The 15478-nt window shown below is 47.4% G+C and overlaps 1 protein-coding gene across 7 annotated transcripts in view; it reads right to left on the bottom strand.

The window, feature by feature from the left end:
- PCDH10 (protocadherin 10) overlaps positions 1-13882 on the bottom strand; it is a 36543-nt gene extending 22661 nt beyond the window's left edge. For 4 of the 7 annotated variants that reach the window (XM_066996027.1, XM_066996028.1, XM_066996029.1 and 1 more), the window contains exons 1-3: positions 9681-13881; positions 8374-8432; positions 7695-7801 (exon numbers count right to left, since the gene is read on the bottom strand). In XM_066996027.1, the coding sequence (XP_066852128.1) occupies positions 7695-7801; positions 8374-8432; positions 9681-12284 (2770 nt within the window). In that variant the 5' untranslated portion in view covers positions 12285-13881. Of the gene's footprint in view, positions 1-7694; positions 7802-8373; positions 8433-9680 lie in introns of all 7 variants that reach the window. The other 3 variants (XM_066996025.1, XM_066996026.1, XM_066996030.1) reach the window with 2 other exon arrangements.
- Between the last annotated feature and the right edge of the window lie 1596 nt (positions 13883-15478).

Below are 15478 nucleotides of genomic sequence, written 5' to 3'. Positions count from 1 at the left end.
GTTTCCGCTATATCAGCAAACACCTGTCCCTGCCAACACAAAACTGTTTGCTTACAAATCCTTTAATGCTATTAAGATTTCAATGACAAGCTATGCTTCCATTGACTATCTTAAGAACAGCAGTCCTAAAGAATATTTCCTGACAGTGATTCACTGAGTTGTTGGATTACACTTGTTTTGAGAGGAATGGTGTATGAAATCACAGGCATAGAGGAAAATAAATACTAAGGTCTTCAAGTTGTTATTCAACACCATAAAAAAAAAAGCAGTAAAGAAATATCCTTTTCTTGTACTTATAAAGATTAAGTGTCTTAGAATAGATGTATGTCAAAACTTAACTAGATGTTATAAACACTGCGTTTACAGGCATTCCGTTAGAATTTGGAAAAAAAAAAAAAAAGACAACTTGCAAGAGAAATAGAAAAAAAATATATTGAAAAGCTGTAATAAGCTTCATGCATTGTAGCTCATTCACCAGCCAACATTGTGAAAGACTTGATTAGCTCAATCTCCAACGTGAGCTTTAGTATTAAGAATGCTACCACTGTTTTGAACTATAATTTGATATATATTAGTAATATGTCTGTGTAATTTCACATTACACAAAACAATCTCTTCAGCAAGCAAGACTCTTTCTGAGCTATCAACAAGTGCTTGAGATCTAAAGGCAGTCATTTAAGCAGACAGAAATAAAAGGGGAAAAAATGAAGAAAAAAGCTTTTTACCTCAGATTAATCTCCCTTTATAATGACTTTTTAATTTTAAATTACGTCATATACAATGCTAGGTCCAGCTTCGATTAGAACCTCGCATCGAAAATTGGCATGCACAAGTCTGAAAATAAATTACTGATCAGTGAACTGTTGAAGAATGCAAACGTGAACTGCAGATACGATTAAGGAATCAAATGAAGATCATCATGCAACATGTACAAATTGTATGGTTCTAAATTCTGTAATAGTAGTAGCTAACAACGACTGAAAAGAAAGGTTAGGTAGAGGCTTCCTGGAAAGAAATGAACACATAGCCATGTCTATAAAACCATGTGCATATGCGCACATGTGTATCTTATATACAGAAGCGTTTGAATAAAAATATCTCTTATGCAAGAAAAGACATACTCTAGAATTCAAACTTCTTTGCTGTTTAGAACATTTTTGTTCTTTTTTTTCACATTTCCTAGCAAAGTTACATGTAAACAAGAAATAACCTTGCTTCTAATAGGGAACTGATTACAGTTACATTTTGGTAACAGTGTACCAATGACTACATTCATTCAACGCTTTATCAAAGAGAGCATAAGACAAAAAATTATGGATAAATATTAAACTGCATTCTTTTGTCAGTGGGGAGAAAGATATTATAGTAATGTTGTATTTAAGACATATATTCAAAGATAGATTCTTTTATCTGCTTGTGGATTTTTATTTCCTCTGGAAAATTAACCTCCATTTTACTATTTTGTTTTCACGTCAGCTGCTAAACTGCAAAATGTCTCTATCCAAAAATTAATTTTTAGTTCCTTTTTGAATACTGCTTCTCTATGACAGTGCGCCAAATAGTATTATGTAACAGTTTATAAAGGAAATGTTACAGCCTCCTTAAATCAGGATTTTGAATAAACAAAGTAATGAATGTAGGAGATATCAACTGTAAGCTTGTATGACAAATCCACCCCCCCAAGAAGCTGAGAACTTCTAAAAGAAAATGTAAGTATAAAAAAAAAAATATCCAAATTTCAACACCCACTGCTAACATGTAGCTAGAAAGTTTGATTACCATGCAAACAGCTGTTCAGAGAGAACTGGGCTGGGTATTGCTCCTACTTGATTCAGTCACAGAGTTCCCTAAGAGGTTAATGGGTGCAGGACTAAGCCTTTGGCTTTAATATTTAAACAGAAAATAAATTCAGATTATCAGTCTAGTTTTGGAATCCCTGGGTACCTACGTATATTTACATTGACTATGATATGAGCTATTCTTCCTCCACTTTTTTCCTGTGGGTCACACTATAGATTTCTCTGTTTTTAATTGAAAAGCATTAAAAATGGGGTGGGTGGCAGGGCAGGAAAGGCTGTTTGCTAGATTCCAGGAAGGAAGAGTATATCACACTACATGACGTAAGAAATTCAGCACAGAACTCCTTTATTCACCAAGAATCATATTCTTGATTTATAACAAAAATAAACGTTCAGCAGTATGACACTTCCATCTCATCTCCCTCATAAATCTGCGTATGTATATGGTCTGAAGTAAACTATCCAACATAATTGCAAATCCACATTAATGAAAAATGCTTTATATTTCCCACTTAGTTATCGTATTAGACCTTGCATGTAGATAAGCTGAGATTTTAAAGGTGGCTCTGAATTATGAATTTCAAACGTCCTTTGCAGATACAAATAGATAGTATAGAGCACCAAAAAGAGCCAAAAAATTATAAGCATTGAGCTATTCCAAATACAGCATACATATAAAAGCTCACAGCAAAGGTCAAGTCTTATCTAGAAAGGCCAGTGGGCAATATGAGCTTTTGCACAACCTAACTTTGCAGATTTTGAAGGAAAAAGAGCCCCTGCCCCTTCCTCAAAGGAAACAAAAAACTGAGAAAGGAGTTAAATAATAAGTTGCATATCTGCATCTGAATTTCCTGACCTCAGGTGCTTTGAATACTACTTGATAGTATTCCCTTTCTAAAGCACAGTCCAAGTTTGCTTCCTTTTTGTATTTCAAAAGGAGAAAATCAAATTATTTTTTTGTTTTGTGCATGGATTCTACTTGATTTGAAAGACAATTTAAGATCAAAGGGAAAATTAAGCCTAAAACCATTTTTAAATAATTTATCATTTCTTAATGTAATTGAGAGAAGAGCTATATACCAAGCCCTTAGAGTAATGATTGAACATGTTCATATATATATTACTGTGTAAATGATGTAATAAAAAGAAAAAAAATGCAAAATATTTTAATATTTTTGTAGTATTGTTATCAAGAGGTTTTTTTTTTCCCCCCAATGTGTACCTTTCTTTTATTTTTCCTCATGAATTTGACTTTTCCTTAGAATTAAATGGCATTTGTTGCTTCTTCTGTAGTAACTTTCTAAGGATTGGACGGCAAATAGATATGACGTAGGGAACCAGAACTCCTTTTTGGAGCTCCCTTACCAGCTCGGCTACCCATTTGGTTAGATTATCCTTGAGCAAGTTAGTCATTTCCCTGTGATTCATGTTTTCTGTCTGTAAATAAGGATAATGATTTTAACCTCCTTTGTGGAAGACTTTATCTACTGAAGAAATGGACTTCATGAAACAGAGTTATTATCATTCTTTCTTGCTAAGTAATTGGTGTGCTGCCTTGGATAAAACTGACTTCATCTGCATGAGAATGTGAAAAAAAAAAGACTTAAAAATCTTCAATATTCAGCTCTTCCAAATCTCAGCTTCAAAGCTCTATCTGGACTATTGAGATGTGAACATTATTAAGCATGCAGCCCAAGGAAAGAAGAGAAAAAAGGCAAAAAAAAAACACCAAACCCTCAGTTCAAGTCAGAGCACTTTTATAAGCCATTTTAATGTTCACTCTTACTTTATCCAAGATAGACTGTTAGCCCAAGTGATCTTCAAAACAGGATTTAGCTGTCACTCTGCATAGGCTCAGAAGGAACACTGTTTTTTTCCCCTCTGTCCCTTTATCACTGAAATTCTCCTTGTGACTTCTCGAATTCTTGTCCCTATGAACAGTGAAATATCATAGCTATTCTACATCCCAAGCAATAACACCTCTTGGAGTTTACTAAATCTGAATTGGTGTAAGGTAATGTTTTACCCTGTGCCTTCATGTTAGACCACTATCATTTCCCTTCATAAATTTCAATAGTGGAAATCTGATCTTAGCTCTCAGGCAGTCACCAATACATACCGTCCAGTGCAGTACTGCACCAAGTAGATTGTAAAAAAGTTGATGCATTTTATAATATGTAATTTACAGTATGTGTATTTTGCTTCACATCTCAGATACTCCTTCCTGAAGTACATCTGAGAGATCATGCCAATTCAGTGAAGACAGCGAAACAAAGGTAATATTGTAAAGAACTCTGCATGTTCGGCGTGAGAAAACTGAGTAGCTAGTGACCAACCATACAAAATAAGTTGATGGCGTGAGTCCAAATCTTACAGGACAGGTGTCTAATCACACAATTTAAACATACACACACACACACAGAGTACTAATTGGCACCCAAGTCAGCAGTTTCACAAGGGAGGCCAAGAATTTAATCAACCATGGGAAATAAACTAACTTCATGCTTAGAAATGACTCCTACAGAACATGACTGAAATACAGTGTGTTAATAATAGGTAGTAGTGTTGCATTTGTTCTACAACAAAATAACAGCTTTTGTCTCAACAATTTTCAGCCAGAGAAGAAGAGCACGAATAATTATAACACCCATTCTGGATTTGAGAAACCCCTCCCTCCAACTACCAAAAACTTCCTGCGTAACGTTAGGAAGGCCATTTTCCGAAAGACTCAGATCCTTGCCCCCTAAATGAAATAATCACTCAATCAGTAAAAATTAGGCTCTTGAACATTTTTGAGTATCCCACTACTTGCCATTCTCTGCTAAATGCAGATGACAGTCCTTTCCTAGTTCATTGATATTGAGGTAGATGAGAAAGCAGATAATAATGCATTCCGGTGCTACCTTAATGGGAACAATATGAATCCCTCACATACTTTCCAGAAACCATGATTAAATCACTACCAAGAAAATATACATCGTTAAAAGGTGAACCAGAATCTTATTTCAAAACACAATGGGACATTTTATGACACACAGAACAGCTTAGTTCAGAATTTTTGCAAAATAATTGTAGAAGAGAACTCTGTGACACTCTGCTAGATTTTCATCCTGCATGATTACTTTCCCAACTAATAACTCACCACAACTTTGACAGCCACCTAGCCTAGCAATGGACTCCTACAGAATAGCTATGTGTGCGCCAAAGGATTCTTCACCGGTGACAGTAACAGAAGTCATGCACAGAAGAGGAAAAAAAAAAGATGTTTTGCAAGCAAAACATGTTGCTGACTAAAACTGGTAGGGAGGAAGTATTATTTTTCAATGAGAATGTTTGACTAAACATTTTCAGATACAAATACAATGCTTTTGAAAACAAATATGATTCTGCACGGTATCAGGTAATATCTTAGGGAAAAAAAGCATTATCAACAACTGTGTTTTCCTTTAATAATTTAGATAGAATTGATTATAAAGCACTAGAGTAACTGAAAAACTGAGAAGGCATTCCCTCAGACATTTCCTCTAGTCATTCAAGATCAAACAGGATTTATGCTCATTTTTTTCATAAAATTAATCACAAAAAGCTAATAGCAAGAGCGATGCCTTTATATCAAAGTATCTTGTCATCACTTTGGTCAAAGAGAACTTTCTTTGCACTGTAACAGCACGACTTAGCCCAAAACTTAGAGGAAATCTGTATTATACATTAGTAGGAAATGATAGCAATTTCTTCAGAGAATTGTATTTAAATATTTATTGGGAACCAGCATTTTAAAAATTGCTCATGCAAATTACCCTGAAAGCACAGCACCAATATATTAAATTGGAAGTTCTGTGTGTTCGAGGTTTCAGCTCAAAATTGTTACTTGTGAGCTGACCAAACCTAACTGTCAGCACTCATTACCTCATCTGCAATCATCATTTATGTTACAGAAGTTCATAAATCACATCAGACCACTGAGTGATTTGAAAATATTTTGAAACTGTAGTTTTTGCCTCTAATGCAGTAAAATAGAAGTAAGAAAAATAAGGAATTTACCCAGTTAGGAACTAACGTCAAGTTTGACAACAGTCCCAGTGTTCTTATCTGAAATAGACTACTTTTAAAACTGGGAGAAAGAATAGAGAGCAGAGGCACAACAATAACAGCACTGGATGCATCTAAAAGAAAATAGCTTTCAGTTTATGTGCAACTATATGATTATATTCCCACCATCAGTCAAACCCAGCCCCTTCTGCAGATGTTTATTCTTTTCTCTCCTGTTTGGTTATTATGGTTCATTATGTTGAGGGACTAAACTGATTGAAATGTTCATTGAGATGACTGCTGCAGTAAAATCTGTAAAAGGAAAAAAAAAAGGGAATGCGGGGAGGGCAGGAGGAGAGGGAGCTTTTTATAACTCAGTAGCACTGATTGCTGCATCAGAAACAGTGCAAAAGAATGGGTGGGGGGAGGCTAAATACATGGCTTTTTAAGACAACAATAAATCATACGCCATATATAGGCCAAAAATGAAAGAGGCTCTGTGTTCAGATGTAAACTTCTGGCAAGACCTGGTTTGTTGTCAGGTTCCCAGACACAAAATAGACACTCTGTTCACTTAGCATGAAGCCCTGCAAGAAGCAGGGAGCTCCGGAGACTCTTGGCTCTTCTCAAGTCTCATTAGGTCTGCATATTAATGACTTGCAGCAATATAAAGGGGCCCTGTAGCAGCCTCCTCTTCCCCTGGTTCCTGGGTTTCCCATCGTTAAGGGGACAGTGACTATAGCAGCAGGAACATAGAGGATATTAACAGCACACAGGAGATGCTGCACTGCTATGACAGCAGAGTCCCTTGCCCTGAAATGTTTTTAAATGGAGTTTGAGAAAAATAAAATAAAATATAAAAATAAAATAAAAAAATGGAAGAGTGGAGAAACTCATGCAGTCTTTTGTATGACATACTTGTAACAAATCCTAATACATGACAGGGCATAGACGAAACAAGGGGAAAGAAATCACTTCATTGATTCAAGGCATACCAGACCTTTGGAAACTGCGGTAGGGAGGAAAGTAAAAGCATTTCTGGCTAAAATGCAGTGTGGGGGTGAGAATGAATTCTAATGCACAGACTCTAAACAATGTCCCTTTCAAAGGAAAACTGACAGTATGAGAGCAAAGACAGCAAGCCATATGCCTAGGAATAATACTGCAATGTATATGTTTTCTAGGTGATTCGAATCATGGCTATATCGAAGCCTTTCAAAGCATTTATTGGCTTTGCTAGGGCTGAAAGAAATATGGTTAAAAATACCTTAGCCTTATTAACATGGAGGTCACTTACACTATATGGTCTGTTAATTTGAATTGAAAAACAGTCCTCTAAAAATGCTAAGGTATTACCCATTCAGAACACCCAATGCGTCTCCACTGATCCCCAGCAAAAATCCTCACAGTCTGGCTGTCATTCAGTCACTGGGCTCATTCTTTGCCTTGGGAACTCCCCCTGCACTTCACGCTGCTGTGCCAGCTGAAGTGTCTACTAAACAAAGTTGCCTAATGCTTTGAAATCCTGCAAATCTATTGTTGGGAAAAAATGCACTAGAAAACATACCAATAACTTTGCTTTAATGTGAAGGAAGTTTTGCTACAGCCACTAATGCAGAGTAACATGCCAACCTCCCCCTGCCCCCAGACCAAAAGAATAAAATAAGTTTTGCCCCCGGAATGCATGGCATTCAAAATTGCCTCCTTGTGTAGGTTACCATAGTGGCAAGCTGGCTTAAACCTAGCCTTCCATGCAATATGCTTACATTATTTTATGCTGGTCTTGTATTATATTCCTACAGGTAACCGCTCTTTCTAGTCTCCCTGCTTAAAGATCGACTATTTCCACTGCCTTATCAGACTTACCAGAGGATTGACCTCGATTAGTGGCATCATGATCACTGTCTCCTTGCTCACTGTCTCCATGACCACTGTCCTTAGAGCTTACTATGTCTGCTTCCTGGAATGCAGAACTAGACACAGAAACATCCTTACATTAGAATAAACATGAAAGAGGAAGTCATAAAACATTCTTCTGCCATCACATGGCCAAACACGGTGCTGCATTCACCCACTCCTGCCTTGCAGCACTGCTTCTGCAGAGGCACTCTGTCCACCACAAACAAAACTTGTGTTTTCAGACATTGCTAGTCTAGCTGAAACGGACAGCAGGCATTAGCACTTTGCATGTTTTTCGTGTAATCGGTATAATTAATTTGGTATCATTTACATATGCTGGATAGCTAAATTGTCACTCAGAGAGGCCAGTGTTATCTGGTACACCCTGCAGAAGGATTCATAAGTATTTAAAGCACGTTTTAGGCTAATACATGAAATGAGATTTTGTTCTCTTTTCAGATGACTTTGAAAAGAGTTCAGAAAAGCCGTAATTCAGACTCATTTAGTTGACAGCATTTTATTTAATGTCTACATACATCCATTTCCCCACTGCTTTGCTACTATTTTACATCTGCAGTAAACACATCTCTGCATCCCATTCACACTTGCTAAAGCATGCATTATGAAAAGGCGACTAAGCTCATACCTGTTTACCCGTCGGGGTCTATCAACTAGATAACTGAGCTCAGCACGCTGATGTTTCGTCTAGGAAAAAGAAAATATTAGGAAACACTTGATCTCTTGATATTTCTGTAGCCAGCATCAGAAAATATACAAGATCAGCTCACCATATTCACTATAAATGATAATGTTTAGCTGCAATTAGGCCTACACAATCTGCTTCTAGGACGTAAGGAGAGAAACCCACCAGCCCTCGATTCTTCTTCACACATACGGGAAAGCATGAGGGATTTTTTTCCCCGAGTTCTTTGGGACAAGATTCTGACACGTTTTCTCACAGTGCATGCTGTCAAGCATCACAAGGACTCCCACAAAATCAGCACAACTATTTCCAGACTTGTGTACTACTTGCTCTGAGCAAAACTTATTGGAATATAGTTTTTGGTCTGTTATAATTCCAGCATATAAAAAATAGGTGGAGACGGTATAGTTATTGCACACTAGGGGAGAAAATAAATCGAGGTGCCCTCGGGTCCTCAAAAAGGCAAGAAGAGACAGAGTTTTACACACATTTCAAGGAAAAGTCAACATTAAAAGCCAACACCACACATTTTACTTCAAAATGTATCTGACCTTAGAAAACATCATTCAAACTACCTCTGCCAGACTGGACAGCGTTGAGGTTCCAGTATTCATGTTAAGAGAGAGTGTGTTTTCATTAGGACACAAGCAGAGGGGTACCAAGGGTGTGTATGAGCTAGCTGAGCAAATGATTACCAGGGGAGCATTATGATATGGCATACGCTTTGATGGAGGTTCTCTACACGCTAGGCAACATGATACAGAGAACAAGCTTAACAAGAGGGAACTTTAAATCTCTGTATGTAATTTGACAGAAACTCCTTCTTGCTGCCTTTCTTTGCGAGCTCACCTTTAGGTTATAAAGGGCTGTTCAGGCAGAGGGAAGAAAAGTCAAGGAGTAAACTAGCTCACAAATCACTTAAAGTTCCTGCTACCTGCAGAGATTGTAACGGTCCCAGAGGAGGGGGTTCCCTTGGGCAAAAGGGGTTCGGGAAAGGGTTTGGAAAGACAAAAAGTGCAGTCCCCATATTTCTCCCTGTGGTTATTCCCCGTGTTATCAGAGAGGCACTGCAAAGCACCAGCGAGCCCCTGGCCAGGAGAGGACCCCTGAACGAGAGGGCAGGGAGCGGACAGATGAGGTGCAAAAACACTCCCCCCCAAAAAAAGCGGGGGCAGAGGAGGGGCCCGGGGGGGGGGGGGCGGAATTGTGGCAGGGGGAGCGGTACGGGGACAGGCCTTCCCCCCCCTTACCTCGCTGGAGAGGATGCTGCCGTTGGAGATGATGTCGGGCTGCTGGTCGGCGTAGCCAGTGACGATGGCCCCGCAGGGGTTGTGCTCGGCGTCGGTGCTGCGGGACGGGCTGCACGGCTTGAGGAACATCAGGTCGGTCTTGGCGGACTCGGGGGTGAGGCAGACCTGGTAGCAGTAGTTCTGGTTGTGGTGGTGGGAGCCGAAGCTGCCCGCCTCCTCGGCCGGCACCTGCGCCGGGTTGCTGGGCACGTTGGAGCTCTGCACCAGCATGATGTCCGACTTGCTGAGCTTCTTCTTGCGGGCCCGCGCCTGGCGGCTGCAGCAGGGGCAGCAGCAGCAGCAGCCCAGGCAGCAGTCGCTGGCCAGGCACGTGTAGATGTTGAGCTTCTTCTCCTTCTGGCAGCGCACGGCCAGCACGATCATGGCCAGCAGGAAGACGAAGGACACGGAGCCCAGCGCGATGATGAGGATGAGGGTGAGGTCGAGCGACGCGTCCCCCCCGGAGCGGCTGGGACGGTGCTCGCCGCCTGCCCCGCCGCCCCCCGCGCCCGCCCCGGCTCCCTGCCCGCCGCTGCCGCCGCCGCCGCCGGGCCGCTCGGCCGCGCCGTCCACCAGCACCACCTGGATCGCGGCGGTGGAGGAGAGCGGCGGCTGCCCGTGGTCGCGCACCTCGACGAGCAGCTCGTAGGGGCGCTGCGGGTCGCGCTTGGCCGGCACCCTGCGCGCCGTGCGGAGCTCGCCGCTGCGCCAGTCCATGCGGAAGAGGCTGGCCTCGTTGCCCCGCGCGATGCTGTAGGTGAGGCGCGCGTTGTCGCCGTCGTCGGCGTCCACGGCGGCCACCCGGCTCACCAGGTAGCCCGGCTCGGCGCCGCGGGGCAGCAGCTCCCTCGCCGGGGTGCCGTTGCGGCCCGGCACGGGGCTGACGATGGCGGGCGCGTTGTCGTTCTGGTCCACCACCACGATGTTGACGGTGGCGTTGGCGGCCAGCGGGCGCGGCTCCTCGCCGGCGTCGCGGGCCTCCACCTGGAAGCTGAACTCCTTGAGCTGCTCGTAGTCGAAGGAGCGCAGCGCGTAGAGGAAGCCGTTCTCGGCGTTGATGGAGACGTAGGTGAAGACGGACATGCCCTGGATCTGGCTCTCCAGGATGGAGTAGGCGAGCCGCGCGTTGGCGCCCTGGTCGCGGTCGGTGGCGCTGACGGCGTAGATGTAGGCGCCGGGCACGTTGTTCTCGCTGACGAAGACCTGGTAGACGGGCTGCGAGAAGCGCGGCGCGTTGTCGTTCACGTCGCTCACCCGCACCTGGATGGACTTGCTGGTGCTGAGCGGCGGCCGGCCGCCGTCCCGAGCCACCACCGTCAGCGTGTAGGCGTCGCCGCCCGGCTGCTCGCGGTCGAGCGGCCCCTCGGTGACGATGGTGTAGTAGTTCTTGAAGGAGCTCTTGAGGCGGAAGGGCGCGTCGCCCTGCAGCAGCTCGCACTGCACCTGCCCGTTCTCCTCCGAGTCGCGGTCCGACACGCTGAAGAGGGCCACCACGGTGCCCGGCGCCGCCGCCTCGCTCACCGCCTCCTTGACGGTGGAGAAGCTGATCTCGGGCGCGTTGTCGTTGGCGTCCAGCACCCGCACCAGCACCTTGCAGTGCGCCGGCACGGCGTTGGGCCCCAGGTCCTTGGCTTGCACGTACACCTGGTACACGCTGCTCTCCTCGTAGTCCAGCTCGCCGCTCACCTCCAGCCGCCCGGTGCGCGGCGCGATGCCGAAGAGCTCCCGGGCGCGGGCCGAGATGTGGCTGCTGAAGGAGTAGATGACCTCGCCGTTCTGCCCCTCGTCGGGGTCGCTGGCGTTGAGCTGCAGCACCAGGGTGCCGGGCGGCGAGTTCTCGGGCAGCGACACGGTGTAGACGGGCTGCTCGAAGGCAGGGACGTTGTCGTTGGAGTCAAGCACCCGCACGGTGAGCAGGGCGGTGCCGGTGCGCTGCTGGGGCTGCCCGCCGTCCACCGCCGTCAGCACGTAGCGGTGCACGGCTTGCTGCTCGCGGTCCAGCGGCTGGTCCAGCACCAGCTCGGCGAAGCGGTTGCCGTCGCCCTGCGTCTGCACGTCGAGGGAGAAGTAGCTGTTGGGGGTGATCTCGTAGGTGCGCAGCGAGTTGGTGCCCACGTCGGGGTCGAAGGCGCTCTCCAGGGGGAAGCGGGTGCCCGGCGTGGCGCTCTCCGAGATCTCCACCGTGAGATCGGGCTCCGGGAAGGAGGGCGGGTTATCGTTGATGTCCAGCACCTCAATCTCCACCCGGAACAGCTCCAGGGGGTTCTCCAGGAAGACCTCCAGGTGCAGCAGGCAGGAGGGGCTCTGCTTGCAGATCTGCTCCCGGTCGATCTTCTCGTTCACGTAGAGCACCCCGGTCTCCAGGTTGAGCTCCAGGTAAGGGCTGCGGGAGTTAGGCGCCGTCTGGAAGCGGCGAGCCGAAAGTTTTGTAATGTCCAAGCCCAGGTCCTCGGCGATATTCCCCACGAACGTGCCATGCTCCTGCTCCTCCTGCACCGTGTAATGGAGCTGGCAAAGGGCCCCCTCCACCATCCAGAGCAAGGCGAGGAAGAATAGCACGACCATCTCCAAGCGGGGAAAGAGAGCCCCCCTCCCCGACACCACCTCTTCCTCCTCTTCCGAAAACCACCACCTCCTCCTCCTCCTCCGAAAGCACACAGCGCAGTGTGTGCGCCTTTGCCTGTGTGTCTGTGTGTGTGTGTGAGTGTGTCTGTGCGTGTCCGCGCCTCCGAGCGTGCGGGGAGAGAGAGAGAGGGATCGGGGGAGGGGGAAAGGAAAGGGGGGTTTGGTTTAGGGGGGAATATGCTAGGTATTATTTCTTCTGATTCATGTTAAGATCTTTTTCTCCCCCATCTCCCTCCTATTTGTTACGGGTATTACTGTTTCACACGCTGACCAAATGAAGAAGGCAGGCGTCCCCACTTCATCTGTGATCTTCGGAATAAACGGCCAACTAATAATAGCTATTAGCTGGCTGTACCTACAGATAAACAGTAGTCCGTTTTTATTTATTCCGAGAGTCTTGGCACTGCACCGCGGCAGCAGCAGCAGCGGCGGAGGCAGCAGCAGCAGCAAATCCCAAGGAGGAAATTTTTATATTTCAAGATTGTCCTCGGTTTGTCTTCCTGGTGGGAGCTGGAGGGGTAGATGCTGCTGGAAGAGCCGGTGGACATGCCCTCTCGAGATGCAAGAAAAAGGCAGGAAACCGCGAAAAAAAAAAAAAAAATTAAAACCCGCAAAAAGATTTCATATCAAAAAAGGCAGAGAACAGCTTCGCTACCCAAAACTTTCATTCCCTGATTTCTCGGGGATCTCCTCTTTTTATTTAAAGGTCTTAGATTTTTCTCTCTTCTATCAACAGTCTTTCATTTTCTTCTTTTATTGCTATCATTACGCTCATCATCATCACCACCCTGCTTTTTACGGATGTGCCGATCAGTTTTTTTCCTCCTCTCTCGCTGCTTTTGCGTCTAACCCCTCTCTGTCTGTCTGTCTGTCTGTGCTTGCTGCTGCTGCTGCCGCCGCCGCCGCCGCTCTCCTCCCGTCCCAGCTCCGGCTCCGTCCCCGGCTCCTCTGATCTCTGCCGGCAGTTTCTGAGCCGGCAGCGCTCGGCTCCGCTGTTTTTGCGCAGCGCCCGGCTCCTGCCAACCAATCGGCTGCCAGCCCCGCCCCCGGGGGCGGCGCCCATTGGCAGCGGCGCACGTCAAGTAGGCTGCAGCACGGCCGGGCGGGCAATGCGTGCAGCACAGGCAGCGCAATGCAACGAGTGCAGTACGTGCAGTACACCCAAAGCAATGCATGCAGTGCAATACATGCAATGAACGCAATGCAATATATGCGTGCTTGCCTGCCCGCTAGCCCCCGAGAGCGGCTATTCCCCTGCCGCAGGAGCAGGGTCGGGAAACCACCGCTCGTCACCACAGAGCCGTAAACAGCCATCTCCTTGGAGAGGGAGTTTCCACCAGCTACCAACTTTCCTATCCTACGCCCCGGCACGACGCCGTTTTTAGAAAAAGCGTAAACAATGGGAAACTTGAGAAAAAATTTTCCTCCCTCGGGGGCTGCCTTAGCTAATTAGTTTGCTTGGCGGCGGAGGAAAGTGCCGCTCTCCATCTGCGCGGTGTTTCCAGTCCCCCCCCGCGTTACGCCTTCCAGTGTCCCCCGGCAGCGCGGGATGCTCGGGGGGGCGAGCACGGGGGGGGAGCCAGTGCTTCGTCCCCCCACCGGCTCCCGGGGGTGCTGCATTTGGGGGAGCCACGGGCAGGCGCGCGGAGCCGCTCATTGCCGAGCGAGGCGAACCCGGTGCCGGCTTCCCCGCCGGTCGCCCTCGCCGAGCCGGGGCGAAGCGGGATCCCGCAACTTCACAGACCGCAAATAAATAAATAAATAAATAAAAATTAAAAATGAATAAATATTCATTTTTTCCCAAAAAAAAATCAATTTTATTGCTGCCGAAGATCACGCACCAGCCGCCAGCGGTGCCCCCCGGGCGGCCCCGCCACAGGCGCGGGGGCTGCGACGCCGCGTCCGCCACCGGCCGCCCACCGGCACCAACGGCGGGCGCCCGGCGCCCCCCAGCGGCGGCAGCAGCGCACTGCGCCCACCCGCCCCGGCACGGCACGGGCGGCGCCGAGCGGCCCCGCGGGGAAGGAGGCGGTGGCGGGGGGGGGACGGGACTGGCCGCGACACCCCCCCCGCCGCCCTCACCGGGGTCCCGTCTCCCCGCCCTGCCCGTCCGTGTCTGTCAGCCGCCGCCGGGGAGAGGCGTCCCCCGGCGCCGCCGTCCTGCCCGCCCCTGCCCACCTCTCGGCGTTACGGCACGTCTAAAGCAGAGCCGGCGGGGCCGTTTGCCGGTAAAACGGCTTTCGTCAGGGAAAAATTAATTTTAAAAAAGCCCTTCGCCCGTCGAGGAAACCGGGCACCGGGAAGCAGCGGGGCGGCGGAGGAGCCGGAGGTGAGGGCAAGCGGCGGGGCCCGGGGCCGGGGCCGTTCCCCGGGGAGCGGCGTCGGGGCGCCCCCCACCCGTGCCCGAGGGGCGCGCCCCCGCGGCACAACCGGGCCGGTGGGGCCGAAATCCTGGCGGGGGCGCGCACGCGGGGCCCCCTCCACGGCGCCGTGCCCGCGCAGCGCCCGCCGGCTCCGCGACGCCCCCCCCCCGGCTCCCCGCCCGCCGCCTCCATTTTGTGGAGCTGGGTGCCCCGGCCGGCGTTGTGTTAAAGCCTCGTCGCGGAATTAAAAGCCCCGATGATCTGAGGCAGCCCTCTAATGCGAAATGACAAATTGCACTTAGGCGATACATGAACGAGAAAATGATTTATGGATTTTCGCGATGGTCTGAGCAAATGAAGGCGACATGAATTATACATCCTAATGTGCAGTATATCATTTTCTAATAACACTGGTTTAGTTCTAATGCTCGACGCTGCTCTCTTCGATAGGGGGTATTGATTAAATAAAAAGTCCGAGGGCTATCTTTAAACCGGACGCCTATCTTCGGCAGGCACCAGCTGAGGTTTATATATTTACCCGCTGCTAAAGCAGAGGGCTTTCGCTGGATCCGTGACACTGTGGCTTTTAGCATTTCCATCTGTCATCATTTAATTTGGCAGTGACTTCGCCAAATGAAGACCGATCTCTTGTATCGCTGCGTTTTGCTCTGTGCTGCGCTTTAGAAACGTAAATAGATGACATCAGGTCTGTAAATCCACCATACAGACGGGGATAGCACCTCGGTAAGTCAAAGGCTTTTCTCCCTGCCA

The sequence above is a fragment of the Anser cygnoides genome, chromosome 4 (genome assembly GCF_040182565.1).
Source record: "Anser cygnoides isolate HZ-2024a breed goose chromosome 4, Taihu_goose_T2T_genome, whole genome shotgun sequence".
Classification (NCBI taxonomy): Eukaryota; Metazoa; Chordata; class Aves; order Anseriformes; family Anatidae; genus Anser; species Anser cygnoides.
This window is presented reverse-complemented; position numbering and strand designations above follow the sequence as displayed.